This window comes from Oryx dammah, unplaced genomic scaffold (genome assembly GCF_014754425.2).
Source record: "Oryx dammah isolate SB20612 unplaced genomic scaffold, SCBI_Odam_1.1 HiC_scaffold_3, whole genome shotgun sequence".
In the NCBI taxonomy this organism is placed as follows: Eukaryota; Metazoa; Chordata; class Mammalia; order Artiodactyla; family Bovidae; genus Oryx; species Oryx dammah.
This window is the reverse complement of record NW_024070187.1, coordinates 25,724,072-25,739,675: the sequence shown is the minus strand read 5'-3', so window position 1 is coordinate 25,739,675 and position 15,604 is coordinate 25,724,072. Positions and strand designations below refer to the sequence as shown.

At 35.5% G+C, this 15,604-nt stretch overlaps 1 protein-coding gene across 5 annotated transcripts in view; it reads left to right on the top strand.

Moving 5' to 3' along the window:
• Positions 1–15,604, top strand: part of RAP1GDS1 (Rap1 GTPase-GDP dissociation stimulator 1) — a 164,797-nt gene that overhangs the window by 124,159 nt on the left and 25,034 nt on the right. For all 5 annotated transcript variants that reach the window (XM_040237819.1, XM_040237815.1, XM_040237814.1 and 2 more), the window contains 2 exons: positions 1,718–1,846; positions 6,876–7,001. In XM_040237819.1, the coding sequence (XP_040093753.1) occupies positions 1,718–1,846; positions 6,876–7,001 (255 nt within the window). The remainder of the gene's footprint in view (positions 1–1,717; positions 1,847–6,875; positions 7,002–15,604) is intronic.

The following is a 15,604-nucleotide window of genomic DNA, read 5'->3' as shown; positions in this document are numbered from 1 at the left end:
AGAACAGACTTCATAATTCCACTGCAAAATTTGAAATTGTTTCAGACTATTTGAACTCTCATTGTAAACTTCGTCTCAGGATTTGTTTTCTAGTAGTATTTTGGTAATAAGCCTCTTTCTAGTATAGATGACCCACCCCACCTAACTGAGCCAGATAATATCCGTAATTACCATCAGCTTTCAGGGCCAACAAGCCTCTTGTTGGCTATCTCTTCGTATTTGACTCTAAAAGGAAAAATTAACTACACAGACCTCTAGGCAAGTAATCAGTTGGCATGTGAGACAGCTCAACCTTACCTTTATGTTCTTTCTGATAATCACCCAACCATCTCCTTCTCTATACGTTAAGAACTATGTTGTTGTTACGGTTTAGCCATTAAGTCATGTCTGACTCTGCAACTCAGAGTCAGTTGGTCTGTAGCCCTCAAGGCTCCTCTGCCAATGGGATTCCCCAAGCAAGAATGCTGGAGTGGGCTGCCATTTCCTTCTCCAGGGGATCTTCCCAATCCAGGGATCCAACCCGCATCTCCTGCACTGGCAGGCAGATTCTTTACCACTGAGGCACCGGGGAAGCCTAAGAACTCTGAAGATTGGTAAAGAGATTAGTACACAATCTCCATCAAGGGATGCATGCTATGAGGAAAATGTGTTTTGTAAGAAACAGATTTTTATCTTTAGATTAAAAAATATATAACTTAAAAAAACTTGGAGAAAATTCTTAACTTGAAAATGGCATATAATTTTTAAAAGGAAAAGAAAAAGATTTTGAAAGCTTTCCTCTGTCTTTAGATGAACCAGTTACTAGTAGTGATAGTGTTTGCATAGGCATATGAGTGTCTTTCTGCTTATTCTTAGAGGTAGTACTTTTGGTTTTCACTTAGGTTTATTTACCTTCAACTCTGTTACAGGTATTCTATTATCATTGTTCATGAAGAGCCGTTGTGAAAATCCGGGGCATATTAAGTACTTTAAAATCAATTAGTTTCTTAGAAAATGAAGGCAAGCAATGATAACAAAGCCATATTGACCTCTTTACCTCTCAAGCCAAATCTTCCTTTCTTTCCTAAGATGATTGTCACTGTTATTAAATAAAACTTCGAAAAGACAAATATTTTAAGTAACCAGATTCTTTTGTTGTTAAAACTTTCCTTCCTAACAGTCATCAAAGAACACTTTGCTGCAAATAAATAATTATTTGAGTGTGTTATATATTTTTCATTATTATGAAGCAAGTGTTTTTAAGGGGTTCTAAGACTTTTATCTTCTTAGTCTTTATTAAAGTTGCTTTTTTTCTTATGCTTTTCATATACTGTGACTTCCTGTAATGCAAGTGTTACTTTGTCTAACCTTTTAACTTAAAAACCAGTGGTAACGTTTAATTGTTTATGCATTTTAAAACCTACTCAGTAAAGGTATAAGACCATTTAAAAAAAAAATGGTGATGTGACATATTACTTGAATTATTGTCATTTCTAAATTTCTTTGAAAATTTCATTGAAAAGTTTCAAAATTCAATTCCTTTGAACTAATGTCTTAAACATTTTCAAGACTTATGAGTGGATTTAACCTTGTTTTACCATAATTAAAATAGTATGAAATAGTATTGTGTTTGCAGTAAGGAGTATAAGAGGTGTTTTCTTCTTACTAATGTCCATTTAATACGTAAACACTTTTTTTGTGTTTTGTTTTCGTTTGTTTGTTGTTGTTTTTTTAACAGATTCCCTTCAAGCTCAGCTTATCAACATGGGTGTTATTCCTACCTTAGTTAAATTACTGGGCATCCACTGCCAAAATGCAGCTCTTACAGAAATGTGTCTTGTTGCGTTTGGCAATTTAGCAGAACTTGGTAAGTGCTAGAAATGAACCAAAATATAATTAGTCATAGCTGATTAATATACTTATAATACATTTTTCTTTAGATGTTAACCTGGAAATTCATTTAGATTCTTTCAGTTTATTTTTTTGAAGCGTCATAGATACATTGTTTCAGTGCTAAAGTGTTGATCCAATCACATTTTAGGATTATATTGTTTATAATTGGAGCTAAGAAATTTTTGTGTTTTTGCTCACTAAAGATATAGCTTAAAGATAAAATAGAAAATAAATGAATGCAGTCTAGTTTAGGATTGGGGGCAGAAAAGGAATGTGCAGCCCTTTTTAAGTCTTTTGATTCCTAGTGTATGTGTACACAGTATTATTCTATATTCACAATTATAGGATGAATCCAGTTTTAAAGTTTGCATGCTTATAAACATTATAGATAAAGCAGAATGAGATTTTCCCCCTTTTTGTTTGGCCTCACAATCTTTTATAAATAAACTTGTCTGCTTAAAATATTAGTATTTTGGGAGGTGGATAGAAATGTTAGAATGAAAATCTGTACTTTTGCTCCCTTTTGGAAACCACCTAAAACTAGAGTAAAGAGTTTTTTTGTTTTTTAATGCAAAACCATCAAGGAAAGGGGAGGGAAAACAAACAAAAGGGATAATACAAAAACTTTTTAGAACCTGGAAAGAAAAGAAGCAGTAACTCACTTAGCAAAACTTTGAAATTTGAATCCTGAATTGGAAAGCCAAGAACTAACCAATTTGTTCTTTGGTATCTTCAAAAGGCTCAGGATTTAGTGGCATCAAGAATTTCTTCTGTCCCTTCTTCCCACTCTGGTAACTGGCCTTTCCATCTCAGCAGAAGAGTGTGTTTGCTCTGTAGAGAGAGACTCAAAGTAGAGGATATGGACTTAAAGATACTTATGTTGGAGTTCTACACAGAGCCTTCAGATCTACAGGGAGTCTTATAAGGCCACTCATAGATCCTAATCAGTTTTTAAATCCCAGTTCTTAATGAGTAGCAGACAACTAGAAAAATGAGGACCGCCTCTAACATGGGAAATAATGAAATAAAAAAAAAGTAAGTTGGAGGAAGTAGAAACTATGCAGGGACGGGGCGGGGGAACTCTAATATGCTCAAGTAGGAAAATACTATAAGCAGGAAACTATGACAAGACACTATCTTCAAAGAAAAAGGAACAGAGGAAGAAAGCTAAAACAGCTGAAATGAAAGACAATAAACTGTATAGAGAAATATTTACAGAAGTAAAGCAAAAAGCAAGGGTATGGAAAATAGAGAATCAGTCCAAGAGTTTTAGAAAGAGATAAATAGGAAAACATTGTTGAATAAACCCAAGTGTTACAGAACTAAAATAAATCTTTCTCCAGATTGGAAGAATCTTATCAAATGACAGCCTCCTGGATGAAATTAGGTCCCCAGGCAACGGCACATCACTGTGAAATTTTAGAATAATGGGGACAAAGGGAACATTTTATAGAATTCCAGAGAGAGAGGAAGGAAAAAAGTTACATAGAAAAGATTGTGAATCAGTAGACATCAGATGTATCAAAACAACACTGGTAACCAAGAAAATGGAATGTTGTTGCCTTCAAAAATTTGAGGAAAAATTATTTCTAATATAGAATTCTATATGCAAATCATCAAGTCAAGTGTGAGGTAACAATAGGGACAATGTTAAACATGAATGTCTCAGAAAATTGGTATCCTTTATATCTTTCCTGGAAGCCTCTGGAAGATGTGTTCCAATGAAACAAGGCATATAAATAATAAGACTACATAGGAATCAGGAGACAAGCGATTCAACAGGAAAATAGAAGTTTCTAGTAGTATGGTGACATGACAGTCCCAAATTTCCTGTTTTCAAAGAGCAACCAGTCCAGATTGGAGAAACTTACACGAGATGAAATTAATTGAGCATCTAAAGAGAACGTGCTTATTAAGGAAAAAATCAGACAACTGATGGAGAGTTTGGAGTTGAATTAAGTATATTGAAAGCTAAGTAAATGAGAAAAAAAGTAATTCCAAGGAAATAGAAGTAACCCCAGGCCAAATGAAACAGTATATTATTGAAACACTAATTATTTCAAACCAAAATTACAGTATAATTACATTGTAAACATATAGGTTATTGTGGAGACAGGAAAAGGAGAAAGCTAGTGCTTCATCTCTCATAGAGAAAGGTCAATCAAAAATACCTAAAACTAAAAAAGCAAAAATTGTCAATATAAAATGTTATTTAAAGATTTGGAGGTAAATACCAGTGAATTAGCTAAAAGAGCTTTATGTGCTGTTTTTGAAGAAGAAATGGCAAAGGGAGACTGGATTCTGCCGGTAAAATAAGTGTTAGAACTAACTCTTATTAATATATAATTTTGTTAAAAAATAAACTCTTAAGGGGGGACTTCCCTGGCTGTCCAATAGTTAAGACTTCACCTTCTGATGCAGAGGGTGCGGGCTCAGTTCCTGGCTGGGAAGCCGAGACCCCACATGCCTCACAGCCAAAAAAACAAAACATAAAAAACAGGAGCAGTACTGTAACAAATTCAATAAAGACTTTTTTTTAAATGGTCCACATTAAAAAAAAAAAAAAAAACTTTAAAAATAAACCCTTAGGAAAAAATCCTTCTTGCTGAAAGTCTGTTAAGGATCTGTGGCATTTAAATCAAATATAATGTCCAAATCACAGATCATGCTATCTTTTCTCTGTATCCACCTACAGGATATCATCAGATTTTCTTCATGAATTCCTATATTAATCATGGTGCATTGTTCCCTTGTGCTGGCAAATGGACTGAATTACTTAACAACGGTGATTTGGTTTCAGTTTAATAAGTGGAAGAATAAACTATGGATTGGAAAAAAGTGCTGCAACTTTTTTTTAAAAAAGAGTACATAACTAGATAAATGATGTCTATTTCATGTATGATTTTATGTTTCATTTATTTGAAGAATTGTGTGAAACAGAACAGCAACCACAAATGTTGAGGAGTTAAATCATTCCTGTTTAAATCAAACTAACTTTTTAGGATAAGGTGTGATGTTTGTAAAATTTGATTTCTGAGGGTTTAGGTAGCTTATTAGAAAAGACACTCCACCCTTGCTCTTTTTTTGTAGCACTAAGGAATCTTACTTAGAAGTCTTGGAGTGGATTCTCATCATTTTGGCATAGATCTGGTACATGTGCCAAAAGCAGGGTAACATTAGAGTAAGTCAAAACTGTTTTAAGCAATATAAATATTTGTTTCTCCATTTTCTTTTAAAGTTGAATTTGTAATATTTTTTATTTGATATTGGCAGAGATTTACCAGAAACTGGAGAATAGAATGTATCTCTTGCATTTGTTTACTTGTTTTTTCCAACATTCAAAATCAACAAATTTCTTTTGAACACTTGCTCTGTACTAGGCACCATACTGTATACTGTGTTTGTGGTAGTCATGCTCTCAAGCAGCTTATATTTTAGTAGGTGATGTGGAAACTTATTTCTAAGATGAACTTATAAATAAGCATATAATTGTAAGTTACAATAATTGCTAGTATGAGGGCATAATTGAATGAGGTAAGGAAGGAATTTAAATTACAGATGTGCATTCTAGGTGGGAGGAACATTTCAGACAGTTAAAATTTCTAAATATTTATCTTCTTCAAATAGTGTATTTTACCTTTCTCAGAAAGCTGCTGGTGGATGCCTCCACTGAAACTAAAAAACTGAATGTGAATGAACATAGATAATAGAGTATCTAATACAGGAAGGAGAAGAAAATATCCATCAAGATCATGGAAGAGAAATTCCAGGATGTCAGTGTGCTCAGCAAACATGAAGAGCAGGCAGTCTCAACTAGATTGGTTAATTCTCTGAGAGAAACTTTTAGATAAATTGATAGGATATCTGACGCAGCAAAATAACTGAGAATCAGAAAGGAAACAGAATGGATTCTGGTTGTATTTTGGTGGTAGATTGATAGATTTTGGTTACAAGTGAGCAGTGACCCCCAGGTTTCTGCCTGTGTGGAAGGTGGGTAGGTAGCATGTTTATTCTAAATTAAGAAAGTCTGGAGAAAGAACAGAGATATCAGAATATCAGAAGTCTACCTTAGGCATGATGTTTGGATGCTAGAAAGATATTCAAATGGTGATGTCAAATGGCCATTTAAATAGCCTGGAGTTAAGAAGAGGGCTAGAGATATGATTTGTATAAGCATCAACATATAGGTGGTATTTTTATGCTATGGAAAAAAATTAGGCAAGGGTGAGAGTAAGGATCAAGGTAAGAAAGCCTAAGATGAAGTCTTAAGGAACTAGAATTTATAAAGGTCTGGTGGAAAGGAGGAGCACGCAAAGGAGACTGCAGATTGTAGAGGTGGGCCAAAACTGGTTTGAGGTGGATTTAGGTATGCATATGAGTTGAGGAAGTAGAGACAGTGTATGTAGACAGTGCTGTCAAGAAACTTGTTTGTGAAATTCAACAGACTGGATGGTAGCTTCATGAAAGTGGAGTAAAGGGAAGGTATTTGGTTTTAATATTGCTTTTTTTGTGAGAAATATTAAAGCATATTTAAATGCTGAGGATGAGGGTCTAGAGTGAAAGCTCAGAGGTGGTGAAGAGACAAGAAAGAAGGCATGTCAGGGCCAGTGTGAAAGTATGCTGCTCGAATGGTATAAAGACAAGTCACCTTTAATTCAGCCATGTGAAATGCAATCTGTTTTGAGTAATTTTTCTTCTTTGGCTAAAAGCCTTGAAACTATGAATTTATAACAGTAATTTTACCATTGCTATGGTTACCTATATGTTATTCTAGCAAACATTTTTTTTATAGCCTTGAATATAATTGGGTCAGAACATCTTAAAGTTTTAGACATTTTTCCTCTACAGAGGCATTAAAAAAAAAAAAGGACTGATTCTGTATTTGAAGAGTGTTTGCATTTATCAGTAATGATACAAAATGACCAAGTATTGAAAGTAATAGAAAAAATTTTCTGTGCTTAATTTTGTTTTTTTACTTTAAATTTTCCTCTTATTTTTTACAGAGTCAAGTAAAGAACAGTTTGCCAGTACAAACATTGCTGAAGAGCTGGTGAAACTCTTCAAGAAACAAATAGAACATGATAAGAGGGAAATGGTTTTTGAAGTTCTTGCTCCATTGGCAGAAAATGGTGAGAAAATAAATGCACCTCTTGATTTTTGATCATGTAGGCTTTTTCCATTTTTTCTGATATTATTTAATTGCCAGCTAAATATTTAATTCAAATTCCTTTCTTTTATTAATGATGTGATAAGTTTTATTTCAGATATCTCTAACTTCAGCTGCATTATCTGTTTCAAAACTATACATATATTGGTCAAAACTACTGTCCAGATTGCTTTGATTTTAAAATCTTGGGAAAGGTGGTTCTGTAGGTTACACATTCTTATGCCAGTCTGGAAAAGGCAGCCGAGAGGCTCTACTCCACTTACATACTCCTGCAGGGCAAAGGCCATAAAAGTTGGAGCACCAGGCCTACCAGCTGTGTAGACACTGAGGATGAGGCTCTAGAGTGAGAAGTTGGAGGCAGTGAAGAGGCGAGAGGGAAGGAAAGGGCCTTTAAAAGAAGGCATGTCAGGGACAGTGTGAAGTATACCACTTTAAGAATAAAGTAGTCTTTACACCATTTAGGGACTGTAAAGAGTCTGCCTACAATGCGGGAGACCCAGGTTCGATCCCTGGGTTGGGAAGATTCCCTGGAGAAGGAAATGGCAACCCACTCCAGTATTCTTGCCTGGAAAATCCCATGGATGGAGGAGCCTGGTTGGCTACTGTCCATGGGGTCGCAAATAGTTGGACACGACTGAGTGACTTCACTCACTAGGCAAAAAATCTTAAGGGATACATTCTAGGAATAAGAGAGAAATAAACCATCCCATAATAATTTTTCAAATACAGTGTCTAGCACATAATCAGAGAGAACGTGAGGAGACAAGACATTGTAAGCAAGAATCAGCACAAAGAACAGGCAACAAATATCCCGATACGGGAATTATTAGACATTGACTCAAAACAGGTATGCTTCAGTTCAGTTCAGTCACTCAGTTGTGTCCGACTCTTTGCGACCCCATGAATCGCAGCACGCCAGGCCTCCCTGTCCATCACCATCTCCCGGAGTTCACTCAGACTCATGTCCATCGAGTCCATGATGCCATCCAGCCATCTCATCCTCGGTCGTCCCCTTCTCCTCCTGCCCCCAATCCCTCCCAGCATCAGAGTCTTTCCAATGAGTCAACTCTTCTCATGAGGTGGCCAAAGTACTGGAGTTTCAGCTTCAGCATCAGTCCTTCCAATGAACACCCAGGACTGGTCTGCTTTAGGATGGACTGCTTGGATCTCCTTGCAGTCCAAGGGACTCTCAAGAGTCTTCTCCAACACCACAGTTCAAAAGCATCAATTCTTCGGCACTCAGCCTTCTTCACAGTCCAACTCTCACATCCATACATGACTTTTGGAAAAACCATAGCCTTGACTAGACGGACCTTAGTCGGCAAAGTAATGTCTCTGCCTTTCAATATGCTATCTAGGTTGGTCATAACTTTTCTTCCAAGAAGTAAGCATCTTTTAATTTCATGGCTGCAGTCACCATCTGCAGTGATTTTGGAGCCCCCCAAAATAAAGTCTGACACTGTTTCCACTGTTTCCCCATCTATTTCCCATGAAGTGATGGGACCGGATGCCATGATCTTTGTTTTCTGAATGTTGAGCTTTAAGCCAACTTTTTCACTCTCCTCTTACACTTTCATCAAGAGGCTTTTTAGCTCCTCTTCACTTTCTGCCATAAGGGTGGTGTCATCTGCATATCTGAGGTTATTGATATTTCTCCCGGCAATCTTGATTCCAGCTTGTGTTTCTTCCAGTCCAGTGTTTTTCATGATGTACTCTGCATAGAAGTTAAATAAGCAGGGTGACAATATACAGCCTTGATGTACTCCTTTTCCTATTTGGAACCAGTCTGTTGTTCCATGTCCAGTTCTAACTGTTGCTTCCTGACTTGCATACAGATTTCTCAAGAGGCAGGTCAGGTGGTCTGGTATTCCCATCTCTTTCAGAATTTTCACCCTCCCATCTCCCTTCTTTCTGGGACTCCAAAAAATGTATATGAGTCCCTTTCCCTCTTATTCTCTTTTATGTATATTGGTCCTTTTCTTTCTCTGGATTTCATTCTGGATTTCCTTCCATTCTATCTTCCAGTTCACTGGTTCTCTAATTTAACTATATTTAATCTGCTATCAAACTCATCTATTTAGGTTAATTTTTGTTGTATTTCTCAATTCAGGAATTTCCAATTATTTCCTTTTCAAATCAGCTATTCTACTTTTTATAGTTTCTTGTTTCTATCTGAAATTTTCAAGTTTGTTTTTAACTCTTTGAACATAATAATACCTATCTTTGGGATAGGTATATCCCAAAGAAAGGCAATGCCAAAGAATGAAGAAATTTTGGCAGAGCACTTGTCAAAAATTATGAAAGATATCAAGGATTCAAGAACCCCAGTAATTTTAAAACATTCAAAGAAATATACATTTAGATATGTCATATTGAAATTGAAAAACATATATATATAAGAACAGAATTTTAAAATTAGCCAGGAGAAAAATAGATTACCTTAAAAGAGGCAAAAGTTTGACTGCTAACTTCTTGACAGTTGCAAAGAAAGCCAGATGACAGACATGTTCTGTGTGCTGAAAGAAAATAAATACAACCTAAAATTCTAATCCCAGCGTAACTATCAGAACTGAAAGCAAATGAAAATGTTTTCAGATTAGAAACCGTGAAAGTTAACCACCAACATGTTCTCACTAAAAAGAAATTATAAAGGATTTTTGTAGATAAAAGGAAAATAATTCCCCCCCAAAAAGGAAACTGAATCCAGAAAGAAGATTATAGGTGCAGGGGAGGAGAAAGAAGCAAAAAAAAAAAAAAAAAAGGCAGTAAATATGTATGTAAATCTCATGAATGTTGAATATACAAAATAATAAAAATAATTCATTGTGAAATCTAAAGAGTGTGTGTATATGTATATATATTTTATATACCACAAAATGGAGGAGGCGGGAAGAGATGGGGACAACAGAGGATGGGATGTTTGGATGGCATCACTGACTTGATGGACGTGAGTTTGAGCAAGCTCTGAGAGTTGGTGATGGACAAGGGAAGCCTGGTGTGCTGTAGTCCATGGGGTTGAAAAGAGTGTGACACGACTGAACAACTGAACTGAACCACAAAATGAGTGTATAAATCTGGAGGGACATAAAAGTGAAGAGTTCCAAGACATTTGTATTATCTGGAAGAAAGTACCATTAGATTCTGATTAATGATTCCAAATTTTAAGGTGAACTAGAATAATTTTTAAAACCAAATGCAACTAATGGAAAGATTTATGGAAAGAATTTTTTTTAATACAGCATCAACTAACAAAAGAACAGAGAGCAAAGGGAACATGGAATAGGAGGTAAAAATAGGGATGAAAAAATATACTGGATTTATGACACAGTATTTTGGTAATTACATTAAATGTATGTGGCCTAAATGCTTTAGTTAAAATTAAGACCAACTGTTAACTGAAATTTTAAAAACCAGCTAAACAAGCAATACTTCTTAAGTATGAGGAGATTTAAAAGATTGAAAAAATATACCATTCAAACCTGAAAAAGGCTGAGATATTCATATTATCAGTACTATCAGGTAAAATAGACATTACTATTAAAAACTTACTACAGAAGGTGATGTTATCATGATGAAAGATCCAGTTCACTTGGAAGCTATAAAAATACATATTATCCCAAAAGATTAGAAGCAAAAGTATTCAGAACTATGAGGACAACTAAATATCCACAAATATCATAGGACAAATAGACTTTTAAAAAAATAGTAGTATAGAAAATGTGGACAACATGATAATGAAAATTGATTTAATGGACATACTTGGAACCCTGCACCTTGCCTTCAGAGCCCTTGCAAGTACATATAAACCATTTAAAATGTGTATACTTCTCATGGAAAAAATTTTAACAAAGGATTGCCATTTTAGAGTATGTTAGAGTTTTTTTTTAAATAATAATGAAAATGAGAACTATCTCAAATCTTTTATGATGCATGTAAAGTCATACTTAAAGTGATTTTTTTTTCACTTTAAAAGTATATAATGGAAAATGAAAAAAGCTAAAGTCAGTAAGCTCAGTTTTAATCTCAGGAATTAGTGAAGAAAAACATAAATGAAACCCAAAGAAACTAGAAGGAAGGAAATACAAAGAACTGAAGTTAATGAGATAGAAAATACGTAACTCAATATAAGCATATGCTTGCCAATGTTGAGTCTGAAAAGATGTCATAGAACTGGTAAATCCCTAGTAAGATTAATAAGGAAAAAAAAAAAAGAGGGAAGGTACAAATAACCAGAATCAAGAAAATAGATCTCACTACAGATATCACAGATACTAGAAGAATGTTATAAAAATTTGATGCCCATACATTTTCAAGTATGGATGACACAAGAATAGAAAAATCAAGTAATCTTACCTTAAATTCTTTCAAGGAATAGGAAACACAAATATACTCACTAATGTATTTTGTGAAGCTAATAAAATACCATCAAAGACCATAGAAGAATAAAAATTAAAGGCCAGTCTTACCATGAACATAGATCCAAAATTCCCATAAACTTTTAACAAACAATTTCCAATAATATGTTTAAAAATTAATCATCATACTAAATTGGATTTATTCTGGAAATGTAGTTTATTATTCCAAATGCAATCAATATAATTCATCACATTAAAACTTAATAAAGGGGAAAATCATAAGATCTTCAGTTCAGTCGCTCAGTCGTGTCCGACTCTATGACCCCATGGACTGCAGCACACCAGGTTTCCTTGTCCATCACCAACTCCCGGAGTTTACTCAAACTCATGTCCACTGAGTTGGTGATGCCATCCAACCATCTCATCCTCTGTCGTCCCCTCCTCCTCTCATCTTCAGTCTTTCCCAGCATCAGGGTCTTTTCAAATAAGTCAGCTCTTTGCATCAGGTGGCCAAAGTATTAGAGTTTCAGCTTCAACATCAGTCCTTCAAATGAACACCCCGGACTGATCTCCTTTAGAGTGGACTGGTTGGATCTCTTTGCAGTCCATGAGACTCTCAAGAGTCTTCTCTAACACCACAGTTCAAAAGCATCAATTCTTCAGTACTCAGCTTTCTTCACAGTCCAACTCTTACATCCATACATGACCACTGGAAAAACCATAGCCTTGACTAGATGGACCTTTGTTGGCAAAATAATGTCTTTGCTTTTTAATATGCTGTCTAGGTTGGTCATAATCTTCCTTCCAAGGAGTAAACGTCTTTTAATTTCATGGCTGCAGTCACCATCTGCAATGGTTTTGGAGCCCCCCAAAATAAACTCTGGCACTGTTTCCCCATCTATTTGCCATGAAATGATGGGACCAGATGCCATGATCCTAGTTTTCTGAATGTTGAGCTTTCAGCTAACTTTTTCACTCTCCACTTTCACTTTCATCAAAAGGCTTTTTAGTTCCTCTTCACTTTCTGTCATAAGGGTGGTGTCATCTGCATATCTGAGGTTATTGATATTTCTCCTGGCAGTCTTGATTCCAGCTTGTGCTTCCTCCAGCCCAGCGCTTCTCAGGATGTACTCTGCATATAAGTTAAATAAGCAGGGTGACAATATACAGCCTTGACGTACTCCTTTTCGTTCTTTGGAACCAGTCTGTTGTTCCATGTCCAGTTCTAACTGTTGCTTCCTGACCTGCATACAGATTTCTCAAGAGGCAAGTCAGGTGTTCTGGTATTCCCATCTCTTTCAGAATTTTCCACAGTTTATTGTGATCACACAGTCAAAGGCTTTGGCATAGTCAATAAAGCAGAAATAGATGTTTTCGTGAACTCTCTTGCTTTTTTGATCATCTAGTGGATGTTGGCAATTTGATCTCTGGTTCCTCTGACTTTTCTAAAACCAGCTTGAACATATGGAAGTTCACAGTTCACGTATTGTTGAAGCCTGGCTTGGAGAATTTTGAGCATTACTTTACTAGCGTGTGAGATGTGTGCAATTGTATGATCTTATCATCCAGAAAAACATTTCACAAGATTAAGCATCCGTATGTGGTTTTTAAAAACTTAAGATACCATTATTAAAAGAGAGTGAAGAGAATATATAACCCGAATTCTATAGAAAACTTCACATTCAGTGGTAAAACAAAAAGCATTTCCTTCTAAATTTGGGAACGAGAAGGATTATCCCTATTTTTATTTCTTATTGTATTATAGGAACTATCCAGTGCTATAGAGTAAAAAAGAAAGAAAAGATATTAGAAGGAAATGAGCTATCATTTTTCATAGATGATAGGATTACATCCAGAATACAAAAGAATAGGTTAATCTTGAAAATTAGAGTTTGGGTTGTTAGCCAAAACAAAGAAAAATATCTGAAAACCCAAAGCATTGTATTTTTACATACCAGCAAAAACAGAAAATACATTTAAAAAATACATTGTTTACTATAGTATAGAAAAAACAAAATATTTAAGGGAATTCCTTGGTATTCCAATGGTTAGGACTCTGTGCATTCACTGCTGGGGACGCTGAATATGATCCCTGGTCTGGGAGCTAATATCCTGCAAGCTGAGTGGATTAAAAAAAAAAGAGAAGTACTTCAGAATAGATTAATAAAAGATGTCTAAGATCTCTGGCAGAAAAGTGTAAAAAATCATTAAGAGAAACTAAGATCTAAATAAACAGAAAGCTATATGTATTCTGTAAAGATGTTATATGGCCCAAAACTGATCTAAAGACTTAACTGCAGTTCTCATCAAAATCCCAAAGACCATGAATAGTCAAGATAATGTGAACAAGAATAAGGGAGCAGAACGGGTTTTACTTCATAACAATAATACAACTTTATTCTGATAAAGCTCTGTTATATTTAAAAGTCAACCCTGGGATTTCTTTGGAAGGAATGATGCTAAAGCTGAAGCTCCAGTACTTTGGCCACCTCATGCGAAGAGTTGACTCATTGGAAAAGACTCTGATGCTGGGAGGGATTGGGGGCAGGAGGAGAAGGGGACGACAGAGGATGAGATGGCTGGATGGCATCACGGACTTGATGGACGTGAGTCTGAGTGAACTCCGGGAGATGGTGATGGACAGGGAGGCCTGGCGTGCTGCGATTCATGGGGTTGCAAAGAGTCGGACACGACTGAGCGACTGAACTGAACTGATATTTAAAAGACAATGTAGTATTGGTTCATAGATGGACAGGAAGACCGGTGGAATAGGATAACCCAGAAACAAATGGATGCATTAGTAGATGTCTGTTTTACTAAGAAAAAAAGTTACCACTATGGAGCTATATGGAAAGAACAGTTTGTTAAATAAATGGTGCTAGAAATGTAGAAAATACAATTGGAGACACATATACAATCCCAGTTTTTACTATTTTAAAATTTTCATTTCAGATACATTACTGAATGTAAAAGTTGAAATAAGAAAGTTAATCTTAAAACATGAGATAGGAGAATATCATCACAGGCTTGCATACAGAAAATTTTCTTACATCACAAAAAGCTTAACTAAAAGGAAAAAATGATAAATTTGGTTATTTTAAAAGTAAAAATTTGAGAAAAGCATGACAGTAGATGAAATGATATTTGCAACACATGTACCAGCAGAGGGCTGATGTGTACAACATGTAGAAAAACATCCTCAAATCACTAAGAAAAATGTAGAAGTGCAAATGATTTGAGAAGGGCCTTGACAAAAGATAAAATCCAAGTAGCTAATGAATACATGAAAATATGCTCAACTCATTAAAAATTAGGGAATGCAAAATAAAACCACAATGAAATACCACTATGTACTCACTGGAAAAAATGATAATACCAAGTGTTGATGAAGGTGTGGAACAATGGAAACTCATTAAATGCTGTGATGGGACTATAAATTGGTACGATTTGGAGAACAGTATCTATTGAGTTAGAGATGCGTGTTCCCAGTGATCCAGAAATTCTGCTGTTAGGTGTATACCCAGAAACATGTTCATGTACACCAGGAGCCATTCCAGGAATGTCGATAACAGCATTGTTTATAATAATGAAATATTTAAACAACTCGTATCCATTAACAGTAGAATAACATGGACTATCCATATTATGGAAAAATACACAGTTACGGAAAGGAATGAAGATAGCCATAACCAATAGTGTAGATGAGTCCTATAAACATATTAAAAAGAAAAAGCCAGCACTGAAAAATATATGATTCCATTTATATGAAGTTTCAAAAAAAGCTAAAAATAAGCTGTAGTTTTTTAGTAATGATTATTTGGTGAAACTATAAAAGTATGGATATCAGGGTAGTGATTTGAAAGGGACAGATATGTGACAGGAAAAAGTCACAGAGGGGTTTCTTGAGTTGTTGGTGATGGATTTCTTGATTTAGGTAATAGTTCTGTGGTTATAATGTATTTAATAGTAATAGTTGATTAAGTGTAACATAAGGACTTCCCTGATAGCTCAGTTGGTAAGAATCCACCTGCAATGAAGACGACGACCCTCGTTCGGTTCCTGGGTCAGAAAGATCCGCTGCAGAAGGGATAGGCTACCCACTCCAGTATTCCTGGGCTTCCCTGTGGCTCAGCTGGTAAAGAATCCACCTGCAATGTGGGAGACCTGGGTTTGATCCCTGGTTTGGGAAGATCCCCTGGAGAAAGGAAAG